This window comes from Paramormyrops kingsleyae, chromosome 12, assembly GCF_048594095.1.
Source record: "Paramormyrops kingsleyae isolate MSU_618 chromosome 12, PKINGS_0.4, whole genome shotgun sequence".
NCBI classification, from domain to species: Eukaryota; Metazoa; Chordata; class Actinopteri; order Osteoglossiformes; family Mormyridae; genus Paramormyrops; species Paramormyrops kingsleyae.
Genome location: NC_132808.1, coordinates 18589424 through 18612919, shown reverse-complemented (window position 1 = coordinate 18612919; position 23496 = coordinate 18589424). Strand labels below are relative to the sequence as shown.

Below are 23496 nucleotides of genomic sequence, written 5' to 3'. Positions count from 1 at the left end.
AATCGAACCGAATCAAAACCATAAAAATAAGAATCGAATCGAATCGCCGAATTGGTCACAATACCCAGCCCTAATTGCAATTACCATCATCATCATCACCAATTACCCTATGCGGGGGCAGTGAGTTTGAGGTATATCCCAGAATGCACAGGGCAAGAGGACACCCTGAATGTGTCTTTGTCACAAGGAACATACATCACAGGCAATCTGGACACTGCAAATGCCATTGTGTGAGGAAACTGGAGGACCTAGAGCAATGTTTCCCAATCCGGTCCTCGGGGACCCACAGCCGGCCCGTGTTTTTGCTCCCTCTGAGCTCCCTGCCAGAAAGTCCACATCTTTGCTCTATCAGGAGCTGGGAGGGAGCAAAAAAATGGACCGACTGTGGGTCCCTGAGGACTGGATTGGGAAACACTGTTCTAACCACTTCTCCAGGTAGGGTCCCAGGAAGGGCAGGGCACAAGACAGGGGACCCACCCGAGAGCAACCATAATACCATTACAGGGCACATACAGGCGGACATTCACAGCCACATTAATTCTCCATGAGCAATTAGCCCAAATCCATGTTTTTGGACTGCAGGAGGTGACTGGAGTATCCAGAGGTAAGCCATACTGCACAGGGAGAACATTCTAGCTCTGTATAAACAAAGCGGGGGAGGGGGATCAAACCGCTAATCCTGGAGGTATGTCGCCACAGTGCCACCCGCCGAGCCAGTGTGCCGCAAACCATAGAATAATCCAGTGATAGACATCAAAGCAGCAACCGGCTTTAATGTATCACACAATCCACTGCACGCATGCTAAAAATGCTAATGTGCTGTTTTGTGTGCCCGCAGATTTGGAACGCTCCTTTTTGGACAGAATCGCAGAGAACATGGCGATCCCAGTGCGAGTTCACTGCAAATGAGGTGTTAATGGCTGGAATCATGTTGCGTTCATGGGATATTTGCTTCCTTGGTGTAATTTCTGTAAACAAAGCCATGTTATAGAGACCCCGCCCCCCTACACACACCCCCAGGTATGCCCATAATGAGGGGACCGGTAACAGAAGAGAGGATGGCAATGGGTGTGGATTACCGCTATGAAATGGCTTCATTGTCCCTTTCGCTTGAGCATTACAGTCCCCCCACAACCGGCATCGCTAAGCCCCCCCTTACTCAGCATGGCCCACCCCACACCCCCATTACACTCCACAGCCCTGTCAAAGGAGGCTGAGGAGAAGCACTCACATGAAGACATGTAAAGATCTCCCTAACAGGCCTGAGACTGGCTGCCTGCATGGTACAGGTACCAGAGACAGATAAGCAGTGAACAACACACAGAATAAAGCTTGTTTTGTTATCATTATAATTATTATTATTATTATTTACTTAATTTATTTACCTCGATTTAACCATAATTAACAATATGTACCCCTCTAATCCTGGTGGTCTTAAAACAGTGTAATAAATATTCGGCCTCAACAGAACAAAAAAAGCAGTGCAGGGGCGTTGCCAGACATAAAGCTCTACTGGGGCACTGCACCCCCGTGAGATTTTACTGGGACACAGCGCATAAACGCTGGGGCACGTGCGCCAGTAAAGGGGTCTAGCGATACCCAATGATTAAGAGGTATTAAGCAATAGTGAATATTATAGTGAATATAAACCTACATTTACATTTATCGGTAAGTAAACGGTAGGTAGAACGCCCCAGTACGCGCACGTTTAACAATGTTAGAGAATAACGGGAAAATAAAAGAGCTACTGATATTAGGTCCTTCCTAATAAAACATCATGTGATTGAGGAGATCATAAATTCCGACGGTCATGCGCTAATCTGGTATTTAAGAGCCCCCCCATGATTTGCGAATGAGCTTTGGCAGGAGCTAAGGTACCGTGAACCATACGGTCTGCTTTCTGAAATCACTATTAATTATTCTAATTATTCAGACACTGGAGTCTGACACAGAAGGAGCACAGCAAAAGAATAAATTAACTTAATTGCAGACATAGAGTTTTGTATAATTTGCGGTGGTGATCGCAGATCTCCCCTCTGGCCGGGATGTGGACGTACGGGGTCCTGGTAGCTCTATGCGCCGTGCTGGTGGGCGCCCAGTTCCCCAGAGAATGCGTGACCCCGGAGGGGCTTCGAAGCGGCGAGTGCTGTCCGTCTCCATCGGGGACCCCGGGCGACGGCTGCGGAGCGGCCACGGGACGCGGCCAGTGCGTGGCGGTGACGGCGGACAGCCGCCCCCACGGACCGCAGTACCCGCACGACGGACGGGACGATCGCGAGCGCTGGCCGCTGCGCTTCTTCAACCGCACCTGCCAATGCAACGGCAACTTCTCTGGCTACAACTGCGGGAGGTGCAGACATGGGCTGGCCGGGCCGAACTGTGACCAGCGGGTCCTTGTAGGTAAGGAGAGTCAGCCGGGCAGGGGAAGACCCACCGCCTGGAGAGATGAACAGCATAATACATAGAAAATGATTATGCGCAGACTCTGTTTTTAATGGTACAGAAACATATTCCTCATGATTTACTTTTTAAATGAGGCAATTTCCAGTGAACGTTATTATTATTATCATTATTATTGTTATTATTATTATCATCAGGAGCGTCACTAGAGATTTAAGAAACGGGGTTAGCCTTTATTAGGGGGGTCCACATCATTTAAACTAATTGATGTACATTTATTTCGGGGGGCTAAGAAGCATTTTAGGGGTCTTAAAGCACCTCTAAAATTAACATTTTTGCCATTACAGATAGGCTACATGATAATCGCATAAAATATTTACAGCATCTGTGATCCGAAAATTCTTCCCACAAGTTCAGTTTTTAATACACTAAGTAAACGGCTCTCCAGTCAGGAGGAACGTGATGCAGCTGAGTGCTGAGGAGAAGAGAGCATTCATACAGGCCCTGGACCAGGCCAAACGCACCGCGCACCCGGACCTGGTGGTCGTCACCCGCCGCTATGAGGACGTCTTCGGGCCCGACGGCAGCACCATGCAGTTTGAGAACATCACCATCTACAACTACTTTGTGTGGTCTCACTACTACTCTGTGAAGAAGACCTTCCTGGGAGCAGGACAACCCAGCTTTGGGGGTGTGGACTTCTCCCACGAGGGTCCAGGCTTTGTCACCTGGCACCGGTACCACCTGCTGCAGCTGGAGCGGGACATGCAGGTAAGCAGATGTTCCAGGAGAGACGGACTCAGAGATGGCATTTAAACTTTAACTCAAAGGCACCCCCTCCCAATCAGCTCCTTACAATATAGACCCCAATTTCATAAAAATCTGAGAAATGCAATTCAGCAACTAAAAATGCCAAAAGCATTACATTTTTTTTCATTACTTATGGTTAAGGTTCGTGGTGGGTTGGGGTTAAGGTGGCATAGTTAGGAATAGGGCTGTACCCATAGAAATGAATGGAGAGTCCCCACATAGACCCATGATCTGTGTGTGTGTGCGTGTGTGTGTGTGTGTGTGTGTGTGTGTGTGTGTGTGTGTGTGAGAGAGAGAGAGAGAGAGAGAGAGAGAGAGAGCTGAAAAACAAGTTAGGTCTCATGGTGGCAGACTGTAATAAAATAATATGGTTTTGTAACATTAGTGTGATATTGCTTCAGCAAAAATTCCCTCTATATTTAACCCACAAAACTATTGTTTCCCCTTAGTATAAATTCAAAACAAAAACCAGAAAAGGTTGACGTGCTGTAAAGTTCTTTGAAGTTTGGTTGTGTTGGTGGTGGCATTATCCGAATCAATCTCTACAAAATGAGAGACACTTTAAATATTTCATTAGTGAGAAACAACAAAGCAATTTCTCGAACTCCCATAAAGCTCTGCCTTTGTCCCTATAAGCCTATTCCCCTTTTGATGTCCAGCTTACTTTACATGATATTTGACTGTAAATTGCCCCCGTTTAGTTCGTTTTATTGCAACAGAATCTATGTCAAAATTCCGTTAACCATATGAAAGTTAGCAGAAATTAGGGGTGTGGAGGACTCTTTTCTCACCTCAGATTCATTCTCAGAGTAACTTCTCTGTTTTCTCATATCCCGAATGTTACGTTCTGCCCGTCATGCCCACCTGACCCTCCTATCTCCTCCCTGATGTGGTCCTGATGGGCCACGCCTGTTGCTTGTTGCCCCGTTGTTAATCCTTGAATTTAAGCACCTGTTCGTCTTGCCAACCCCAGTCTGGTCATTGACGTAGCTTCTCTTGTCTGCCTGTGTCCTTCCCCATACTAACCTTCTTCTTTGATCCCTTGTGGTCCCGTTTGCTTTCCAGCAAAGTACCCTGTTCAGTTTCGGTTAAATAAACCCCCTTTTTGTTCTCCCAACGCCTGCTTTCGAGTCCTTTGGAATTTGGTGATGACACAAGAAATATTATGAGTCCTGCTAATGATGCTCCTTCTTATCTTAATTGGAAGGACATGCTGCGGGATCCGACCTTTGCCCTTCCCTACTGGAACTTTGCCATCGGCGGCAGCACCTGTGACATCTGCAGTGACGACCTGCTGGGGGCACGGAGCAGCTTCGATATGAGCTCCATAAGCTCCAACTCCATCTTCTCCCAGTGGAGGGTCGTCTGCGAGAGCATCGATGACTACGACACCCTTGGCACAGTTTGTAACAGTAAGGCTTGCTTCCCTGTTAGTCTCACAGCTCTGTAGTAATCGTTCAAATCTCCATTTGGGCCCTCCTTCGGTCAAGAGGACCGTCTCATATCTTCTCACAAAAAAGCCACACAGCCTTATTTTATGCATCTGCTACTAGACAGAGATGAAATTCCTGCATTTATTGGATTTTAACAAGCCACTGAACAGCAATGAAGATTTTATGACAACATTAATGTCTACTGACAAATTCATTGAGAGCTCCACACCCAAAAGGAAGGTCTCTGAACCTTCCCCAAAAACAATTAAAACAATCATACATGTCATATAATGAAATTATTTGGCTCTTCTTGGTGTCACAAAGAGTGGCCTTTCAATCTGAATCTGTCAGTGGAACGTTGTTCATCTCCTATGACACCCAAGTGACACCCATGTTTTTTAACGTGGGCAAATTATTAGAATTGTTTCGTTTTGAGGGTGGTGGTTAATCCGCTTATGCATTTATGATAGTTCTGCAGAAAAACAGTTGGTACAGCAGCCACCGAAGTGGAAATATAACCCAAAAAAGTCCAATTCCAGTCCACAGATAGGCCTGGCGTCCTTCTGCGATGCTTTGCTGTACAGATGCCACTAACAGCCCGAGAGCTCTGCACATCAGCATCTGAAGCTGAATGAAATCACGTTGCTTTGTAGCATCGGCCGATTAGCACAGACAAGCTCTCGGGCCTTTGTGTAAAAGAGTGCGAGAAGAATAGACTATAGAAGTTAGCAGAGGAACACCAAATGGAGGGTTTCTACCTTCTACTCGTGTTTCCATTGTTTTCACACAATGAAAGAGTGGAGCATTACAGTGTGAAATGTGTGAAAGGAGAACGGTATGTGTCTCATGTACTTACGCCCCCAGGCACGGAGAGCAGCCCCATCAGGAGGAACCCCGCAGGGAATGTGGCCCGCCCCATGGTGCAGAAGCTGCCTGAGCCGCAAGACGTGGCCAACTGCTTGGAGCTCAACGCCTTCGACACGCCCCCCTTCTATTCCACATCCTCGGAGAGCTTCCGCAACACCATCGAGGGTGACCAGTCTAGGGTTTATTGCTCCCCTTTACCTGTGCTTTCTCCTTCAGGCCACTAGAGGGCAGGGCAAGGCATGCAAAATATGCTCATGGGAGTTTTACTTGCACAAAAATGTTCTGAGGGCAGAAGGAAAAATGATTGGTTCAGAGAGACAACCAATCAGATTGTAAAGGACGTGGGTCCAAGCAACTAGAGGAGGCAGGACCAAGACAATTCCTCTAGTTGCTTGGAGCTATCTCCTCTACAATCTGATTGGTTGTCTCTCTGAACCAATCATTTTTCCTTTTCCTTCTGAACATTTTGAGTAAGTAAAACTCCCACTAGCACAACAAATGCTTCAGACAGTACCCTGCTTTTAGTAGTATCTCTTTACCATCAACCACTTGTCTCCATCTGTGCAGGCTACAGTGCTCCACAAGGGAACTATGACCCAGTAATACGGAGCCTGCACAATCTGGCTCACCTGTTCCTAAACGGGACGGGGGGGCAGACCCACCTGTCTCCCAATGACCCCATCTTTGTCCTGCTCCACACTTTCACTGACGCCATCTTTGACGAGTGGCTGAGGCGGCACCGGCCCGGTAAATCTTATCATGTTAATTTCAACCTTTGAAAGCAGGTCAAATAAATGTATCGGGGACCACCTGTCCCCCCCCCCCCATCAGAATAAAATGCCATGAGATTGAGGATCAGAAATGCTTATGCTGATGCTGTAATTTGGCATGTAGAGGTCCTTTGTATTATTTGCAAGCAGGCATTTGGCAAGAGATTAGCGATACAGTGGGCTCCAAAACATCCTGTCGGTTTTCCAGAATCATTCTGATTATTCCGACTTTGAAAGGAGCCATGGAAACGAAAAGAGAAACTCAATGGAAAACTTCATTATATTGTTATTGCTGATGAATTCAGCCATTTCTACAGAGTTTTCTAAAACAGTGTTTCCCAGCCCAGTCTATACGAGATATTCTGTGTTCTTGATTGGCTGGGAGCTGGGAGGGAGCAAAAATGTACACTGTTTGGGGGTCCCCGAAGACTGGGTTGAGAAACACTGGTGTAAAACAATCCAGGTCAACTGTTCCGTCTCCCAGGGAACCATTTTGGTTCCTAATGAGTGATGATCTTATTTAATAAGACCCCTGCAAACCAAGGGTGCACATGACTCACCTAAAAATCTTTATTTTAACAGATTTGTCTTCTTATCCTCTGGAAAACACTCCCATTGGGCACAACCGGCAGTTCAACATGGTGCCTTTCTGGCCACCGGTGACTAACGTGGAGATGTTTGTGTCTGCCCCAGAAAGCCTGGGCTATAGCTACGAGGCGGAGTGGCCAGGTCAGTGTCACCAGAAGCCTCCTGCTGACGTCACCAAACTAGTGACATTATTTGTGCTCCTAGACTTACAACGGGGTTATATTCCGATGAACTCGCCGCAAATGAAAAATATTGTACTGTAAATGAGTAACTAAGCAAATAATTGCTGTAACTAAATACCAGTAATCGAAAAGTAAATGTATACAAGTTTATCTGGTTATACACAGAAAAAAACACCGTAAGATACGTTGTTAAACACTGTACTTGTATGAGATGTTTACTCTCGTGATCATTATAGAGATTAGAACCGTGACAAGGTAGATCTATACTGCCATCGACCGACATCAGTAGAATTTATCTTACACCGTATCGCTAGTCCGGGAGAAGATCAGACTTCAAATTTGGCTGCTGAATGTGCATTGCTATCGCATCATCGTAAAGTTGAAACATTATAAGTCGAACCATCGTAAAGCTAGGAGCATCTGTATTTACAAAACAAAATGAATGACAACAGATTACATGTACTTATGTAGCTTTACCTTGGTTAACAACAAAATCCACCAGAGATGAGTTCTCATTTAATTAAAAATCACAAAGAGCAGACCTGGGGCAATTACTACAATTTGACCGTTAGGAGAGCTCAGTTCTCAGGAAATACAGTAAAATCCCATTATAACGGACTTCAAGGGACCTGACAAAACAGTCTGTTATATCAAAAGTCTGTTATGTCCAGAGTTGCTGTTTGCCCAGAACACAACTACAGGACACCATTTACTCATGCCACACCCCAGCAGACACACTTGTGGTATAGATTATTATATTGTACATGTAGTAATCCAACTTTACCTGACCAGATGCATAACTATTAAAAATCCCGACTACATATCTGCGCTGGATATCACCGGCACGCCACGTGGCTTGTAGGCGGAGCTGCATGTCCGTTATAGCCGAACAAAACTACAGCTAAAAGCGGCCCTGGGGACCACATTGTTTGTCTGTTATAAGCAAAATTCCGTTATATGCGAGTCCGCTATATCCGATGCTTTTTCTGCATGTTCGTAAAGGCACACGGCCGGGACCAGCAGATCTCGTCCGTTATAGACGATATTTCATTTTAAGCGAGTCCACTATAACGGGATTTTACTGTACAGGAAAGAATTGCTAAATGGATTTAGAACAATAATTTTGCAGGGAGGATAAGACAAAAAATATGGTAACTGAAGCCTGTGGAGTAGGCATACACAGAGGATTATTGTAGGTTTTCTATGTATTTTATTATGTTTTATTAAATATCCTAGTGTGCTCAGGATTTTGGAGATGCTACGTACAGTAGCTTACTGTTGTTGAGTCTGACGCAGTGGGTGTGTGGCACTTTCCCACAGCTCAAGCATTTACCACCACGGAGATCATCACCATGGCTGTGGTGGCGGCCCTCGTTGCCGTGGCCGTCCTCTTCACGGTCACCACGTGTGTCGTGCGGGCCCGGGCGTACAGCAATCAGGAGGCCAGGCAGCCTCTGCTGGGAGAGCAGTACCAGCGATATTCGCAGGAGCACGAGCACGAGCAGCGGCAGGACAAGACTCAGTCAGCCGTCTGACGCTAAATCCCGCCACACAAGTAGACGCCCGCACACAGACCGCCAAGTCGCGGTGCTCTGTAACGCTACACTGGCGCATAAACCACATGGCACATGAGTAATCATATGAATAGACATTAACGCCAAAAAAAGTATCCAAAAAATGTATACAGTATGATTTTATAACCTGTTTTCTGTAAACCTGCGGAGAAGCAATGCAAAGTTGTTGTTTTTTTTATTAACTGCGTTTATTTTTAACTTAAGGAATACAGTTGACTGAAATTACATAAAAGCTGAAGTTGAAGATGTCTTGTCCATTCTTAAATGTTATAAGCCACACTTCTCGGGCCACTAACAAATCCCAAGGTAGAGAAACATCCATCCACCTTCTACCTGATTATCCACGATGGGTTCACGGGGGGGCTTGGAGTCTATCCCTTATAGCATAGGACACGGGGCTGGAGAACACGCTGCCATACCATGGTCAATTTGAGAGACCCATCCATCCAAATTCAGTACCCATTTGTCCTATTCAGGGTCACAGGAGTCCAGAGCCAATCCCAAATTCTACTGGCGCAAGACTGGGAATAACCCAGCATGGGGTGCCAACCCATGGCGGGCAAATTCGAGACACCAATTAGCCTAAATGTATGTCTTTGGGATGCAGGGGGAAACCAAATTACCCGAAAGAAACCCAGATGACGCGCTAACCCCACAAATACAGGGTGCAGGCAAATCAGATGAGGTGAGGGTGTCACCCCCTGAAATAACCATGTCACACCCCAAAGTTTCACAAAATATCCCTGCTTCCTTCCATCGTTCATAACAGCTTATCCAGTACAGGGCCTGACGTCTGTAACAGAAAGCACTGGGTACAAAGCACCCTGGACAAGGTAACACTCGATGGCAGGGCACACATCCACATATTATGGCCATTTAGTGATACTGCTTGCCAAAGATGCATTTTTTCTATTGTGAAACCGGAGTACATGGAAGAAACCTGCACAACACTCTGCGCACTGCTGTACGGGCAATGGAAACCATTTCTACCGTCCATCCGTTATATGACGCGTGTAGCCTGCGCATCCCCTCCTTTTTCCAGCAGAGGGCGTAAAAATGAAAATGAAAAAAAAAAAAAGAAGTATCCATCATGGGCCCCATTGGGTCTTTTCATGATAACAACCGATTGAAATTACGTGCCCATGCTCACGTCCTCCTGCAGCCGCCTCCCTTTTCTATCAGATTAGACATTCCGATTATCCAAAGTTAAAGCGTCTCCGACTTTGAAAAAGCGTCTCCGACTTCTTTTTAAAGAAACAGTGCATACGTTAAATGGATGACTGTTTGGACTGATTAAAGCATATTATTGCTTGCTGTTACAAACTGGATATGCAATATTAGAAATAAAGAAGTACAAAATCAAACCTAGGCGAGCCCGCTCATAAGAAGATGCCGCACAAGATCTTGTCAGATTCTCGTGATTTATAAAAGATTACTATGGACTAGTATAGGTTCCGGCGTCTGGCGGTGTTGTGCACCCAGTATATTGTTTTATGAGAACAGGGTGATTGTCTAATTTTACAAAAGATGTGCGATTTAGTTCCAAACGTATATATTTGTCCTGTCTTAGCTATGAGCACTATGTACACCCCAATAAAGGATCACAGCCCGATGTGTGCGGTAGGAATGTTACTGGAGATTTGTGAAATGCGGGGCAGAGCCTTTACTTGGGGGGGGGGGGGGGTCTGATGTTAATGAAATGAATGAGAGCACACTATTTAAACTAATTAGTGTACGTTTATTGGGGGGGATTAAAGCGGCCCTAGCGACGCCCTTGGTGTAGTTTCGGATAATGAATAGCACTTCAAAAGTAAAATTTGCCGTGATGTCCGTCAATTGAACACCGAGGGGTGCTTTTATTCGTTGTATTACGGGAAAGAGGCGGAGCCATCTAATCCACCTGTCCGATGGGTGTAAAGTTTCCACTAGGAAGCTCTGGACATTAAAGCGGCTTCGCGGGACAGGATAAGATACATAATATCCAGCTGGCTCAGGACGTGACATTCTGTATCTTTGTTTTATTCGTTTGCTTCAGCCAGAGCGATTCGATCTGTTATGGATATCTCATGGCGTTCTGCGATTTTATAGTATTGCCCTGGAAATTTGGGGACTGGGTGTAGATCGGTTTGGATGCGCGTTCGCTAACAAAGAAAGGGGCGCATCGGGAGCGCAGCGCGTTTAGTACGGGCGGGGTGGTGATGCGCCGAGGCTACAGTAGCGAAGACGCTCAGCCGGCCGCAGAATGGAGGAAGATCACGTCCTGCCCGACTTCAGAGACATCGAGAGCAAGTTAGGACGCAAAGTTCCCGAAATCCTGATCCAGTCGCTCATGGAGGGTTTCCAGAAAACCAAAGACGAGAGGAAGCCGGCCGATCCCGTCAAGCAGGCAAACTCCGGTGATCTGCAGCGCCTGGAAAGCAAAATGCTGCTTTTAAAGCAAGAAATGGTGAGTTTCTGACATGCAGCCCCTAGCTCTTTAAGGACGCCGAGATCCAATCGGTCTGGCCGCTGCAGCCACAGCTGTCAGCTGTTTGTTTTATGAGTTGAGTTGCAGACTTTTCATGCTGGTAACGTGTCGTGACCGTCAGTGTTTACCCTTTAATTGGCATAAATGCAAAATGCAAATAAAATTCGCGCTGAGACACATCCTTCAAAAGTAAGACATTGTTTGTTTTGTATTGGAGCAACGTGACGGACTATCCCCATGTTCTCTTTCCCCGTTAACTTTCCAAACTGGCCAGATGAACGCTAACCTGACCCTGTCATATGCTGGCTGGTCGGGTTGCTTGTCCGCCCTAAAATTTAGTGGCAGATCAACAAACGTTCTTGGTGATCTGGATCATTTCGCTTTTTGTCTCTGGAGACTCAGTCGAGGTCATAGATTTTATTAACCCCCCCAGGGGAAATTAAGGTCATTTTGTACATACAGTTCCTGCACATGCAAACTTTTTTTTTGTAACATTTTTTCCAAATTGTTTTATAGTTTCTGAAAAATTGGCTGAAGTTTGTAATTGCTACATTCACTCTTAAAATACCCCCCACATTCTGAGAGCTAGGATGGTCTGTCCTGTTTTGCATCATAAATGTTTCACTGCCTTAATGGAAGAGATTGTACTGATATTAAATAAAACAACATTCTACACATATTATACAAATTGTTCTGGGTCGTTGCCTTTGCTCACTGACTAAAGGCTGTTGCACTACATGGACATATGTGTAGTCGTCATGCAGGATGAGCTGTCTGCAGGTATCTAGCGGGTGCCTGAGGCTGGGCAGGCGGAAGGTGCAGGGTTTCAGGTGTCACCATGACAGACTTACGTCAGGGTTGTGTCCTCTGCAAACACGGGGGGCCGGTGTCATCGGAGCAGCCTGACCACGCCGGTTTTGAAGCCTGCGTCTACTTTGCGCCTTTTCTTAAATGGAGAGCATTTTAGAACCGCTACTCAAACCTTGATAGTACAATGTAGCATATAGCCAAAGTCAGACTCTCCGTAGCATATAGCAAAAGTCAGACTCTCCGTAGCTTATAGCCAAAGTCAGACTCTCCGTAGCTTATAGCCAAAGTCAGATTCTCCATCTGTGCTTAAGTGTTGCTTAGTGCTAATAATCTTGTCAATTTAAATATGGACTACCACGCTTCCGTCATCTTGTCACAGTTCCGGATGTGTTAATGAGCTGGTAATGAAATGAAAAAGCTGGTGTGAACGTGTTTAATTAAAATTTGAGTGAATTTTAGTGACAGGTTGACTGTTTATTGAGCATTTGTAAATAGGAGTTCACCATTCTTCATTCCCATACTATTTTATCCACATTGATTGTAGCTAACCCTATAAACCGTAAGGAATGCTATGGTCCTACACCCAACCCTGACACCTCGAAGTTGAAATAGAACTTCTGGTTGATTTAATTAGGAGTGACGCCACCTTCACAATGGCCGAGCTGCTGCCGATGTGCTTTAGCCGATTTGTTGGCTCGCCAGATAGTTATTGTGTAAGCCGTCGATTTGGTTTGTAAAGTGCCAGCCTTCCAGGCTCAAGTGCCCCTCGACATCTGCGTCTTTCTCGTTTTCTCTGTATTTATATTTGTATATATGGTGTATATTTAAAGATCCATTGTATTGGACCACAAGACCACAGTACAACGTAAAATTTCGCTCCTTCTACTGAAGTGTGCGTATTCCTTCTATACCCTTTAGTCACAGTAAACCACGATGTAATTAGTGTAACTTAAAATTGTTTGTATATACACTTTGCACCTAGCTAGTGCCGGTTAGGACCCACTTTTGCCCCCAGAACTACTTCAAGGGTAGATGAGTTGAGCATTCAGAGGAGCCGCTCTGTGCACTGTTGTTGTACTGAGCTGTTATTTTTGCACTTACGGCATTCCAGTCCGGCCGTTTTCCTCTGACCTCTCTCATTAGCAGAGTGTTTTCGGCCACAGAAATGCCATCGACTGGATGTGTTTTTATTTTCCCCCCATCGTTCCATTCTCTGTAAAACAGACAGAGAAATGTATCAAAATCCTGGTAAAGCGGCTGTTTCTGAGAAGCCCGGAACCACCACGTCTGTCACCAACGGCCACGCCGGGTCCGAAACCTCTTGGATCATGCTTAGTTGTATGCTAAGTCGCTGTGCTGTGCGTGTTCAGTTGCAGCCACGTGATTGGCCGTTTGGAAGAGCAGGCTTTTTGCATTGGAAAACAGGTGCACCTAATAAACTGTCCGTTGATTGTGTATCAGTTAAAGTTTTAAACAAAGTTAGAACAAATAGATAATCAGACTTGGGGGGGCGGTCTTATAGTTTCATGTTATGGTAGTTTAGGGTGCAGCATCCTGTAGAGCTGGGGTGGATAGTCTTTCCAAATGGGGCCACATTATCCTTGGTTTTTTCGTTACCTTAATCTCAGTAGCTGTCTTGCATATGATGCACTAGGAGACCGTATGTCTTGTAGTACGAATACCCTGGTTAGGGCTTTGAAAAGCCGCACCTCATGCAGCCATTGCCACTGACAAGTTTCCCCACAGTGCCTCGGGGTGCGTAGGGTCTTCCTTGCCAGAAAGATGTTCCTGCAGCCGTCCCTGAAGAGTCTCCCCTCTGTCTCCCCTCCGCAGGCGCACCTCCGTGCCATCGATGGCAAGCTGATGCAGCAGCTACTCGCCATCAACGAGGGCATCGAGTCGATCCGGTGGGCCGTGGAGGAGAAGGCGGTGTTGGCCAGCCACGACGGCAGTCAGTTCAGCCTGTGCAGCTTGTCGGAGAGCCCGGACGCGTCACCGCACGGCAGCTACAGCAGCCTGCTGGACACCAGCGACGGTCTGGACACAATTTCTGTGGGCAGCTACCTGGACACCCTGGGGGAGGACACACCCGAGCACGCCTCACCCTCAGACCTGGAGTTCCTCTCCGACGGAGGCCCTGGGGAGATGGGCTTGAAGGACCGTGCCCTTCGTAGGGAGCTCCGGGTTGATGGCGATGAATACTACTGCTTCGGGTGAGGAGGCGGGAAAGAGGTACTCGTCTCGCCCGCGTACCGAAAAGCGCACCAGCTCCGTGCTTTCGGACGCCTGCGGTGTCGGCCGACGTTATCAGGAAACTGCTGCTGCTGCTTCTCAGGATGGGGAAACGTCACACCAGGCTTCAGAAGGACTGGAAAACACAAGCCGCTGCCTCCGTATCCCAGTCGAGGCACAAAGCCAAACAGCTACACCACAGAAGAACAGCTACCCTACTCCAAAGAGCTGCTTTTTATGCCAAAAACAATCATCCGGTTACATGAGGATAGGGGAAATTAGAGGATCTTACGGGTTTGAGTAAGATAGGGTTTTACTCCAAAGACCGTTTAGGTACCTCGCAAGCTGATTAATTATTTACAAAAGCGGGTTGAGTGAGGAATTACGTGACATTCACACTAACAATCTCCATTTTGTGGGGGGCATTTTAGAGAAGCTTTGGATCTCTGTGTTTTTGTTTTTTTTTAAAAACCGGGCTATATGTGTTAGCCCAAAGAAGAAGACGATGACGATGTAGCATCTGTGCTAAAGTGCAATTAACTTTACAGTATGTCTACTAACTGGTACAAAACTGATTATTTTAAAACAAATGTGTCTGCTGATCAGACAGATAGTATTTTTCCATTAATATTTTGTTAATCCCGATTGAGGAACCTCTCAAAGTGAAATTTAAAACTTGAAGTTAGAATAACCGCAGAATCCATGGTAAGAAGGGCCCAAGTGACCATCTGAGCTGTTGGTGCTGTGTTGAGGTGATGCCCCCTGGAGGGGAGAAGCTTGAAAGTAAACAGGAAACGGTACATGGCAACCAAAGTCCGAAGTGCATCCCAGCGCAATGTTCCATTCCGGTGAAAAACTAAACACAAATTTGCCTTAAATTAAAGGGCACTCTGGAATTGAGTAAGTGAGCTTGGTGTGGCAGAGCGTGGAAACTGCGATCCTAACTGCGTAGACTCGCCTGCTGCGCGGTTTACTCTTAAATCCTCAAACAGCAACAAACTAACACTGCTTCGGCTTTAGCTAATCAAACTTGTTCAGCCCTCGTCCAGAGTCAGACTTAACTCCTGGACTTTTTGTCCAGTGGGGATATTTGACCTTAGTTTCTTATTTAATGTACAGTTAAAGCTTTCCTTGTAAGACTACAAATACACTTTAATAGGAGTGCTAAATCAGAGCAATGTCTTTAGTATGTGACTTGTGTGGTTGATACAGATGGTGAGTTTTCACATTTCACATTATTTTTCTTTTATTAACTGTCAGAGTGTTAATGTGTTGATTGTCATTGTGCCTCCTGTGTAATTGGTTGTTCTTAATTTATTGCTTGAATTATTTTTTAACTCATTGGGGCAATGAAAGATTAGTCCCTTTTTAACCAATAAATAATATATTCCGTTTTTTTTTTTTTTCTTTCTGGAATGTTCTTTGATTCTGTAACACTGATCAGGATGGGCATGTGGATTTTTGTTGCACTTCCAGTGACCGTTGCCATACATCCTGAATCACACATCCCATATGACCAGTCCTCTGTGACTACTTTCATTCTCACTTCTGCTCATTTAACACTGACGTGTCATCCTGCCTTATAAGGTCGTTCTCAATTCAGTGCACCTACCCAGGTTTCAAAATTAAAATGCTTAATTCTCACATTCTGATGAACTGTTTTCATTTTAAACATTTGACTAGAGGGGGGGGGAGGGTGGAGCATTTTGGCGCTGGCAGAGTGTAATTCGCAACCAAGGATTTCTTGTGTGTAGCATTAACCTCGCCTCCGGAGACTGGGATTAAAGCGGAAGGCGTATTTATGGCTGAAATGGATTGGCTGGCTGGCCCCCGTCGCTGAAAATGCGGTTACCTTTTCTGTAGGGGAAAGGGGAGCAGATTCCAGACACGCTCTGCGCTTTTATTGCTGCATAAATTTGCCGGGTCACTGTAAATAGTGGAGGCATGTAATTGGATTTCCAGTCAGAATTCCCTCACGAAAAGGCCTTGTGGGAAGGCGTTTGTGGCCAGGCGACGTTTTTCGACTATCTGTGGCGTCCCTTTAGGAGTTCCCAGACAATGGTAACACTGTCCGTTCCCTTAGCGCATTGTATTTTATTGTGAAACTCCCGAATTTTCTGTCAAATAAAAGCATCTCCATTTTTACTCAATTTGATTAATTAGGAAAAATTTACAAAGGCTCGCCGTGACACTTAGCTGGGGAAGGTTGATGGATGAATCCAAAGAATTTTAAAAATGTGTTCAGTAGTCCGGCCATAACATAATTCTCATTTTCATTTAAATCATTCATTGGCGCTAGTGTTGGCCATCAGGCTAACTGGTATTGAAACTGAGTATCAGGTTTTATAACCTGAGTGTTTTGTGGAGTCGTCTTGGACAACATTTATGGCCCATAATTGCTGCCTGTTTTTCTGTTTTTTCTTTGCTGCTTCTAGCAAGCGGCATGCCGTAGGTGCTCGTTACACCGACCCGAACAAAAGCAAAAATGCAGGCTGCTTCTCCGTGGGAAAAAAAAGAGACATGCGCATTCCCGTGACATCTGGCGAGTTTATGGCCACCTCTTTCGGAGGGAATTTTCCTCATTATCTTGGCAAAGAATGCAAAAGAATTAAGGCATGTAAGCATTGGGTTTCATTTATGGTTTGGAGAGAGAGTTTTTTCCAACACGCTGGCAACGTCCTACGTAATTGTGGGATTAGCAAACTGGTTTATCGGCCTGATAACGTAACCATCCGGCATAGATTTCTTCCAGTATAGTGCTGCATGTGTTAATACAGCTCGACTGCTTCTTAGCCGTAAGAAAACCATCACTTTCCCTTTGAACTGAGGCTCAGCTGTGGGATTTATCATACCTAGATCTAAGTGGGGAAAATGCCTCGACTGAAATATACTCCAGGTTTTGTTTTTTTTCTCCAGCTGTCGGTTACTTGCCGTTCTGTTGGTGTTACTGTCCGCAGGAAACGTACGCAAACAGGAAGCAACCTGCTACTTCAGATAAAGGAGATTCACGTCTGCAGCTTGGCTGATTCTGGCCTGATCCTGTCTAAGCTTGCATACCCACAGCTGGGAGGGAACAAAATACATATATCTGTTTAATTGAGCGGGAATTAATTATTTCCTTAGGGCAAATGGCTTCAGTGGCTCGTGATTAAAAATAAAAGGAACTCCAATCAGGTCCTGTAATTTGATGAAACGCATTCTTTATCAGTCCTGCTGCCGGGGGAAATTGATAGCTGTGCATTGTGGGTAAGCCGTCACGGAACAGCAGCTTCACTGGTCAGCTGGAACAAAGGTCAGAGAAGTCGAATACCTTTTACTGAATGACTCGCATATAGGTTACATTAGTAAAGCAAGTTCATCAAGAATGACCTCACTCACTAGCAACCTACTCCATCGAATCCCAATAATCAATGGTCATTTATTGTGTGAGTGGGGGGGGGAAACTGCAAAGTCGGACTCCTGAACATCCAGCGCTGGACGTTTAATGCTTTTCTGGTTCCTCATGGCTCCCTCAACGTTCTCCAAAACAAAAGGGTTATTCTCACCGAGTTAGCGGATGCAGTACGTGAAATCCTACAGCCTACTCATGCGCAAAAGAGGAACGGCCATTTTATTCGTTCACCTTTATTTATAATTTCTTTCCATGGAACATTTATGGGAAAACGTTTTCACTGCAAATATCCCTACGTTTGATGTGACGCATTGCTGAATAGCACTCTTTAAGATGGGATATTTTTATAACAAAAATAAACAATGTTGTACTTAACTCACGGGCTGCAGTGTGGGATTTTTCAAGGGCACATTAGTGTGTCCCAGGGGCTGCTTAGTGGGCGGTTTCTGCCTGACCTCCGCGGAGCCGCGCACAGACCATTACGCAGTCGACATGGAAGCGCGTTCTCCGAAGGGTGCGTATCTGCGCCCTCTCGGCCGCGTTCCCACGTGATGCACACTAGGTCACGTACCAGACGTTTTCAGTAAACATGACAGACCGCATGCCGATGGACGTCCTGTTTATACTTCCGCGTGATCGGAATGTGCCGTCATCGTCTCAGTCGCTGGGGTTCTCAAGCAGGTCCTCTGAAAATGAAATTGTGTTTTGCTTGCTGTCTGCACGAGCACAGGTACACTGGAATGCTGCCTTTTACATATCACTCTCTCTCCCCTTTAAGGCACAAACACACATAGATGCACCCGGGGGCTGGGTCAGACTTTTTTTTGGTTGGGGGGGGGGGTGGTGGTGGTTGTGGTTGGGGGCCCTGATGGGGACAAAAATGTGCAATTGGTGTGAATACTGTGTTAAGACCCCCTAGTATAATATAACAGAGGTCCTCTTACATGTAAAGCATAAACGTTTATAAGTTAACAAGCCCTCACTGCATAAATGTGAGGTGTCAGAGAGATCTGCTTTCATGGTATGACATCCATTATAAAGCCCCCGTTCTGCCCCCGCTGTACCTGCACTGGACAAGCAGCTAGAAGATGAATGAATGGAAGAACATACAGTAAGGTTAGATCCTCCACAGGACATGCGATATCGAGCCCAAAGAATTATTCAGCAAAGCTGTGACTTTGTGCCCTGCAGAGAACCCCAGTGCTTCCTCCGCTCTGGGAGGGGAACGTGGCGCCGTGACCGCCCTCTCCGGTCACGCTTCATTTAGCCGTCCCTACGGGGGGAATGACAAGGCCTGCTCTGCAGGTCAAACTGACGAGCGCAGAGTGAAAAAGCAGCAGCGTGATTACAGCGTGAGACGAGGCGCTCTTCTGCCGGACCGTTTCCACACTTCTCCTTCGGGCCGCCGCACCTCGCCACGTCCGCGTTTGATCAAAGGGAGTCTTTAGCTTGCCGCCGTCCCCCAGCTGGTACCGGCAACCTCCTTCATATACTCCATCTGTGATGTTTGCATTATTTAGCTGGCTGGTATGTTGCACAATTTGCACAGCTGGACACAAGATCAAATATGGCCCTGCTTAAAAATAGCAAGGTTACTCAATTGCTGATCAGGCTATTAGTATGGTCATCTTGCACATTCTACACGTTTCTTGTTCTCTCTTACTTTGTTCTATTTTGCTACTTCTGTATATCTTTCATTATCCTTAATCATACTTATTAATTTAGGGAGCTCTCTGGGGAACTTTTATCATTGCCTGCATTTACTGATGTATTGCTGTACTGCGCATTTGATAAATAAAGTTTGATTTGAGTTGGTAATGCATTAATTGAGTCCCACTCAAGGGGACAGTGTCAGGGACTGGACAATATTCAGTCACAATTTTGAACCATACTAGCTCTTTCATGCTCAGCTCATCTTTGCTCCCGGCAGTGTTAGAAAGTATCTGTCTTCATTTTCAAAAGTGAAGCACTGAGGGCGATTTGCCGGCGCCCGGACGCTGCCCTATTTGACAGACTCTTCTGTTCCATTTGATCCCATCCGCTGGGAGAGACTCCCTGCCTTGGATTAAAGGCCACAGTGATTGAGCCTGGAGAGAGAGAAAAAAAAAAAGCAGAAACTTTTTGATCTTTGTTTTTGGGTGTTGAATCGCTCCCTGGCTGAATTAGGAATCAAAGGCATTCATTTGTGGGTATTTCATCATACAGCTTTCACATCACGGAGGTGTGGCAGGTAATATTGGAAACCAAGAGCAAAGCGTGCCAAAAAGGCTCATTTGCATGCAGTATGCTAACAATCAACATTTTTAGCGACTCGGAAGTGCGAGACGGATCTTTAGCATATAACGTGCTCGGTAATCCGTCCCAATGTAAATCGCTACCTAATTCATTGGGAATAATGAAATTTAAAAGGAACATGCTTAAAATAAGCATATTGAAAGGTATGTATGAAATACATGTTGATTTAATATTTTAGGTCATGGGATACAGAAGTGTGTAACTTCAGCCCCAGCTGAGCACAGCTACCCAAACCTTGATGTTATGGGTCAGCATATATCATTTTTATAGCCCAAGCTGGCCTCATCAATTTAAACAAGGTTCTTGTCTGGCAAAACATTCCTCTACTCAGTTGCTGTACTAGTGTATGTCTGCATAGGGGCAATATTGGGATATTTACTAAATATCTGTGGAGAGTTGATGGACTTCCTCTATAAATCCCCAGTAAAATTCAGAGTACAGACAGTTTTCCCTCTGGAGGAGAATTCTGTGTTTTTCATGCACTGCTCACTCGTTACAGCAGAGACATCAATCCTGGGTTTTAAATCTCTCGATTTGTCTGTCATCTAATTTTCTTTCAGCTGGTTTGAACTTTCCAGGCTACCATCCCTATTTGCTGCTGAAAGCTTATCCCCAACCCCCCCCCCCCCTCGGAATTTTTTGGGGGGGTCGACTTTCTTCGAAACAGTATTTCAGCACCTGCTCATAAAATCACGATGCTGTCCATAAACCATGCAAAGGTCGGGGGTGATTTACGTGGAGATGCCCTCACATTTTTTGATTTTCCGAAACCACTCTGCCACCCTTGACTGGGAAGTGTGTCAGACCCCATAGTCAAAGTTTATCTCTCTTGCACATAAATTATTCAGCTACATTATTACAGTCATTATGTTTGAGGTCTCTGAAAAACAGCTGTTATTTTTAGGCACTGGGAAGATAACTGACCACCATATAGATGCTGTTTTTTCAGTAATAATCTTATATGCTTAGTAAAAAATAATAAATGTGACTGTTATCATTAAGTTTGTCTAAAAAGCTTCTATGGATTCTATGGAAATTAACAGGAGAACATTTTTAAATGAATTTGAGAAAGCACTTCTTTACACAGTGTGTAGTTACAGTATGGAATAGTCTTCCTGCTAGTGTAGCGGAAGCTAAAACCCTGGGTTCCTTTAAATCAGAGCTAGATAAGATTTTAACAACTCTGAGCTATTAGTTAAGTTCTCCCCAAAGGAGCTTGATGGGCCGAATGGCCTCCTCTCGTTTGTAAATTTTTACTGTTTTTGTCTTTGTTGTCCTTAACAGTTTTAGCTGGCATAATTAACATTTTCTAGCTGACAATTGAAAGCCAAACTTAACACGCAAGGCCCAGATTTTCAGTTTGTATTCCTCCATTTGCTGCCAGTGGCTGGGATTCCCCTCAAATGTGGTGCGATCGTCTCACCGCAGTGCAATCTTGCAGACTACCGTGCAATCTTCCTGTACAGTCAGTGTCAGTCTTAGTAAGCAAGGGGGAGTTCGCTCGGTTTGAGGGAGGGTCCAGGGATCCTGCAGGAGTCATCCAAGGCCACTAATCATCCAAGGGAATATCATTCACCTCGGTTTCTTTCCCCTTCCAGCCTTATGCCTAATGTTCCTACACAGAAACTGCAAAAATGGCATTTTAAAGCCGACGGATCTCCCCGATCTGTGTGGTGGATCTCATCTGGTCTGAATGTCTGCTGGAGTGGAACCTTCTTTGTGGGACAGTTTGTGGAAGTTCCGTGCAGTGACTGTTTTTGGATCACCGATGGATTCCTCACTTCATGCAGTACTTTTTGTACAGTAATGAGCACAGAAACTGATATTTAAATGATCTTCATGCTGGTGTAAGGCTATGACATTATGCCTGTCCACGTGTGTCAGCTTAGCCATGTCAACACTTAACCTAACCCTAAAATCACACCGTCCTATACACATGTATTTCTTGACTTGACCAATACTCCGCCTTGTTTGGCTAATCAATACCTCATTGAGTTATTTAACAAATCAAGTTCATTAATTAATAGAGCTGATGAAGAATTTAATAAATACATGGAATGGCTGAGGAGCCCCTAAGGAGAAACTTTTTGGAGAACAGATGAAATTCTTGTTTATTTTTTTATTGTGTGACTGTTAATTTGCCAATGTTCTAATGTTAAATTGTTAAAAAAAATATACAATTACAACCAAGATGAGTAGACTAAAATTTTCTTTGACTGCTTAAGACCTTTACACAGTATTGTACATTTGTACCCCGTAATAGGAAATGCTCTGTATGTCAGATGATGTTGTATACGGCGCTAAGAACCTAAGTGCCCGACCGCCCCCCACCCTATTCCCTTTGCTTGGCCACTTTGACCTGTTGTGACCCCTGATCTGACCTTAATGTCTTGCCCTTTCGGGGGGGCCTGTTAAACACAAAAAGTGACAGACTATTGCTGGTGTATGAATGTGTGTGTATGTGGGGGGGGGGGGGGCTAATTGCTCTCCCATGTGTCTCCAGAGCCACCTGTCACAGTGGATTCTGAAACACCCCCTCCACCCCCACGACATGGTGAGACCTGCAGCTCTGCATTGTCCAGCAGACAGTAGCTGCGTCCTGGTCTGCCCCTTGGAGACACTGCATTAAGTGTAAGATCAGGCTCCTTGTTTGATAATTCATCTCCCATTGACAGGCTTAACTCCTCCCCGCTGCACTGTTCGGGCCCATGATAACTGAGCCAGCGTCACCCACAGTAGCTCCGTGTGACACCATCTATGTCACGCTGATGCTCCATGAACAAACAAGAGGTTCTCCAGTCTTCAACAGTGCTTTATGTAAATTACCTTTCAAAAATTTGGCTCTCAAAAAAAATCCACAGTATTAAAATCTGTCTGTTTTCCTGAGTTCATTTTTTTGTCATTTATCTCTACGGTCACCACAAGGCCTGGCAGATCAGTGCATGCAGCATAATCGCTACTGAAACACAGGCACTTAGCAAGGAACACGGAGTTAAAGTTCTAACTCTATGTGTATTACAGTAATTAAGCCTAAACTTAGCCTCTCATTGTGTGGAGGAATGTCTGCATAATTTAGGTTCAATTCACCAGGGGGATATCCCGCCAAAACAGCAGCAATGGCAAAAACCCAGCTAAAAATAGTATGAAGGTCAATTAGTCATGTTCAAACACTGGAGGGTAACTGCAAACGCTCGTGGTCGGGATCAGGAAACCACCTCTTAAACTCAAACGGTCTCTGTCTCTCCCCTGAAGCTTCTGTTAACCCTGGGGCAGGATTATTTTCCCTAGGAATATCCATTTAAATCACCGTGACAGCAGGAGAGCAGGAACCGGGGAAGAAGCAAAGAGTGTCAGGTGGGTGCAGAGAGTGAGGCACTCCTGACAGATGACTGACTAAGTGCAGATTGTTGTGCATATGAATATATATTTGGAATTTTTTTAGTGATCAATGGTCATTGTTGACACACCACGGCACACAGTGCACAACAACGAAATGTGTCCTCTGCATTTAACCCATATGTGACAATGTGACATAGCAGGGGGCAGCTAATTCAGTGCCCTTCGTGTATACATACACACACACACACACACACACACACACTCACACACCCCGGCCTGCAGATTCCTCAGGCTGCGTCAAGGCAGGCTACCCAGGTAGTTGCAGCTGTCTCAGAGTT

The 23496-nt window shown here is 45.4% G+C and overlaps 2 protein-coding genes across 2 annotated transcripts; both read left to right on the top strand.

Annotated features, from left to right (window-relative positions):
* The first annotated feature begins 1779 nt into the window (after positions 1 to 1779).
* Positions 1780 to 8868, top strand: tyrp1a (tyrosinase-related protein 1a). The gene is made up of 7 exons (XM_023809342.2): positions 1780 to 2400; positions 2849 to 3171; positions 4418 to 4622; positions 5508 to 5675; positions 6078 to 6257; positions 6863 to 7009; positions 8371 to 8868. The coding sequence occupies exons 1-7, from the start codon at positions 2046 to 2048 to the stop codon at positions 8583 to 8585; spliced, it is 1593 nt and encodes a 530-aa protein (XP_023665110.2). The 5' UTR covers positions 1780 to 2045; the 3' UTR covers positions 8586 to 8868.
* Positions 8869 to 10496: 1628 nt separating this feature from the next.
* LOC111842597 (leucine rich adaptor protein 1-like) lies at positions 10497 to 15779 on the top strand. The gene is made up of 2 exons (XM_023809340.2): positions 10497 to 11070; positions 13735 to 15779. Exons 1-2 carry the CDS (start codon positions 10867 to 10869, stop codon positions 14116 to 14118), a joined length of 588 nt encoding a protein of 195 aa, XP_023665108.1. The 5' UTR covers positions 10497 to 10866; the 3' UTR covers positions 14119 to 15779.
* Positions 15780 to 23496: the final 7717 nt, after the last annotated feature.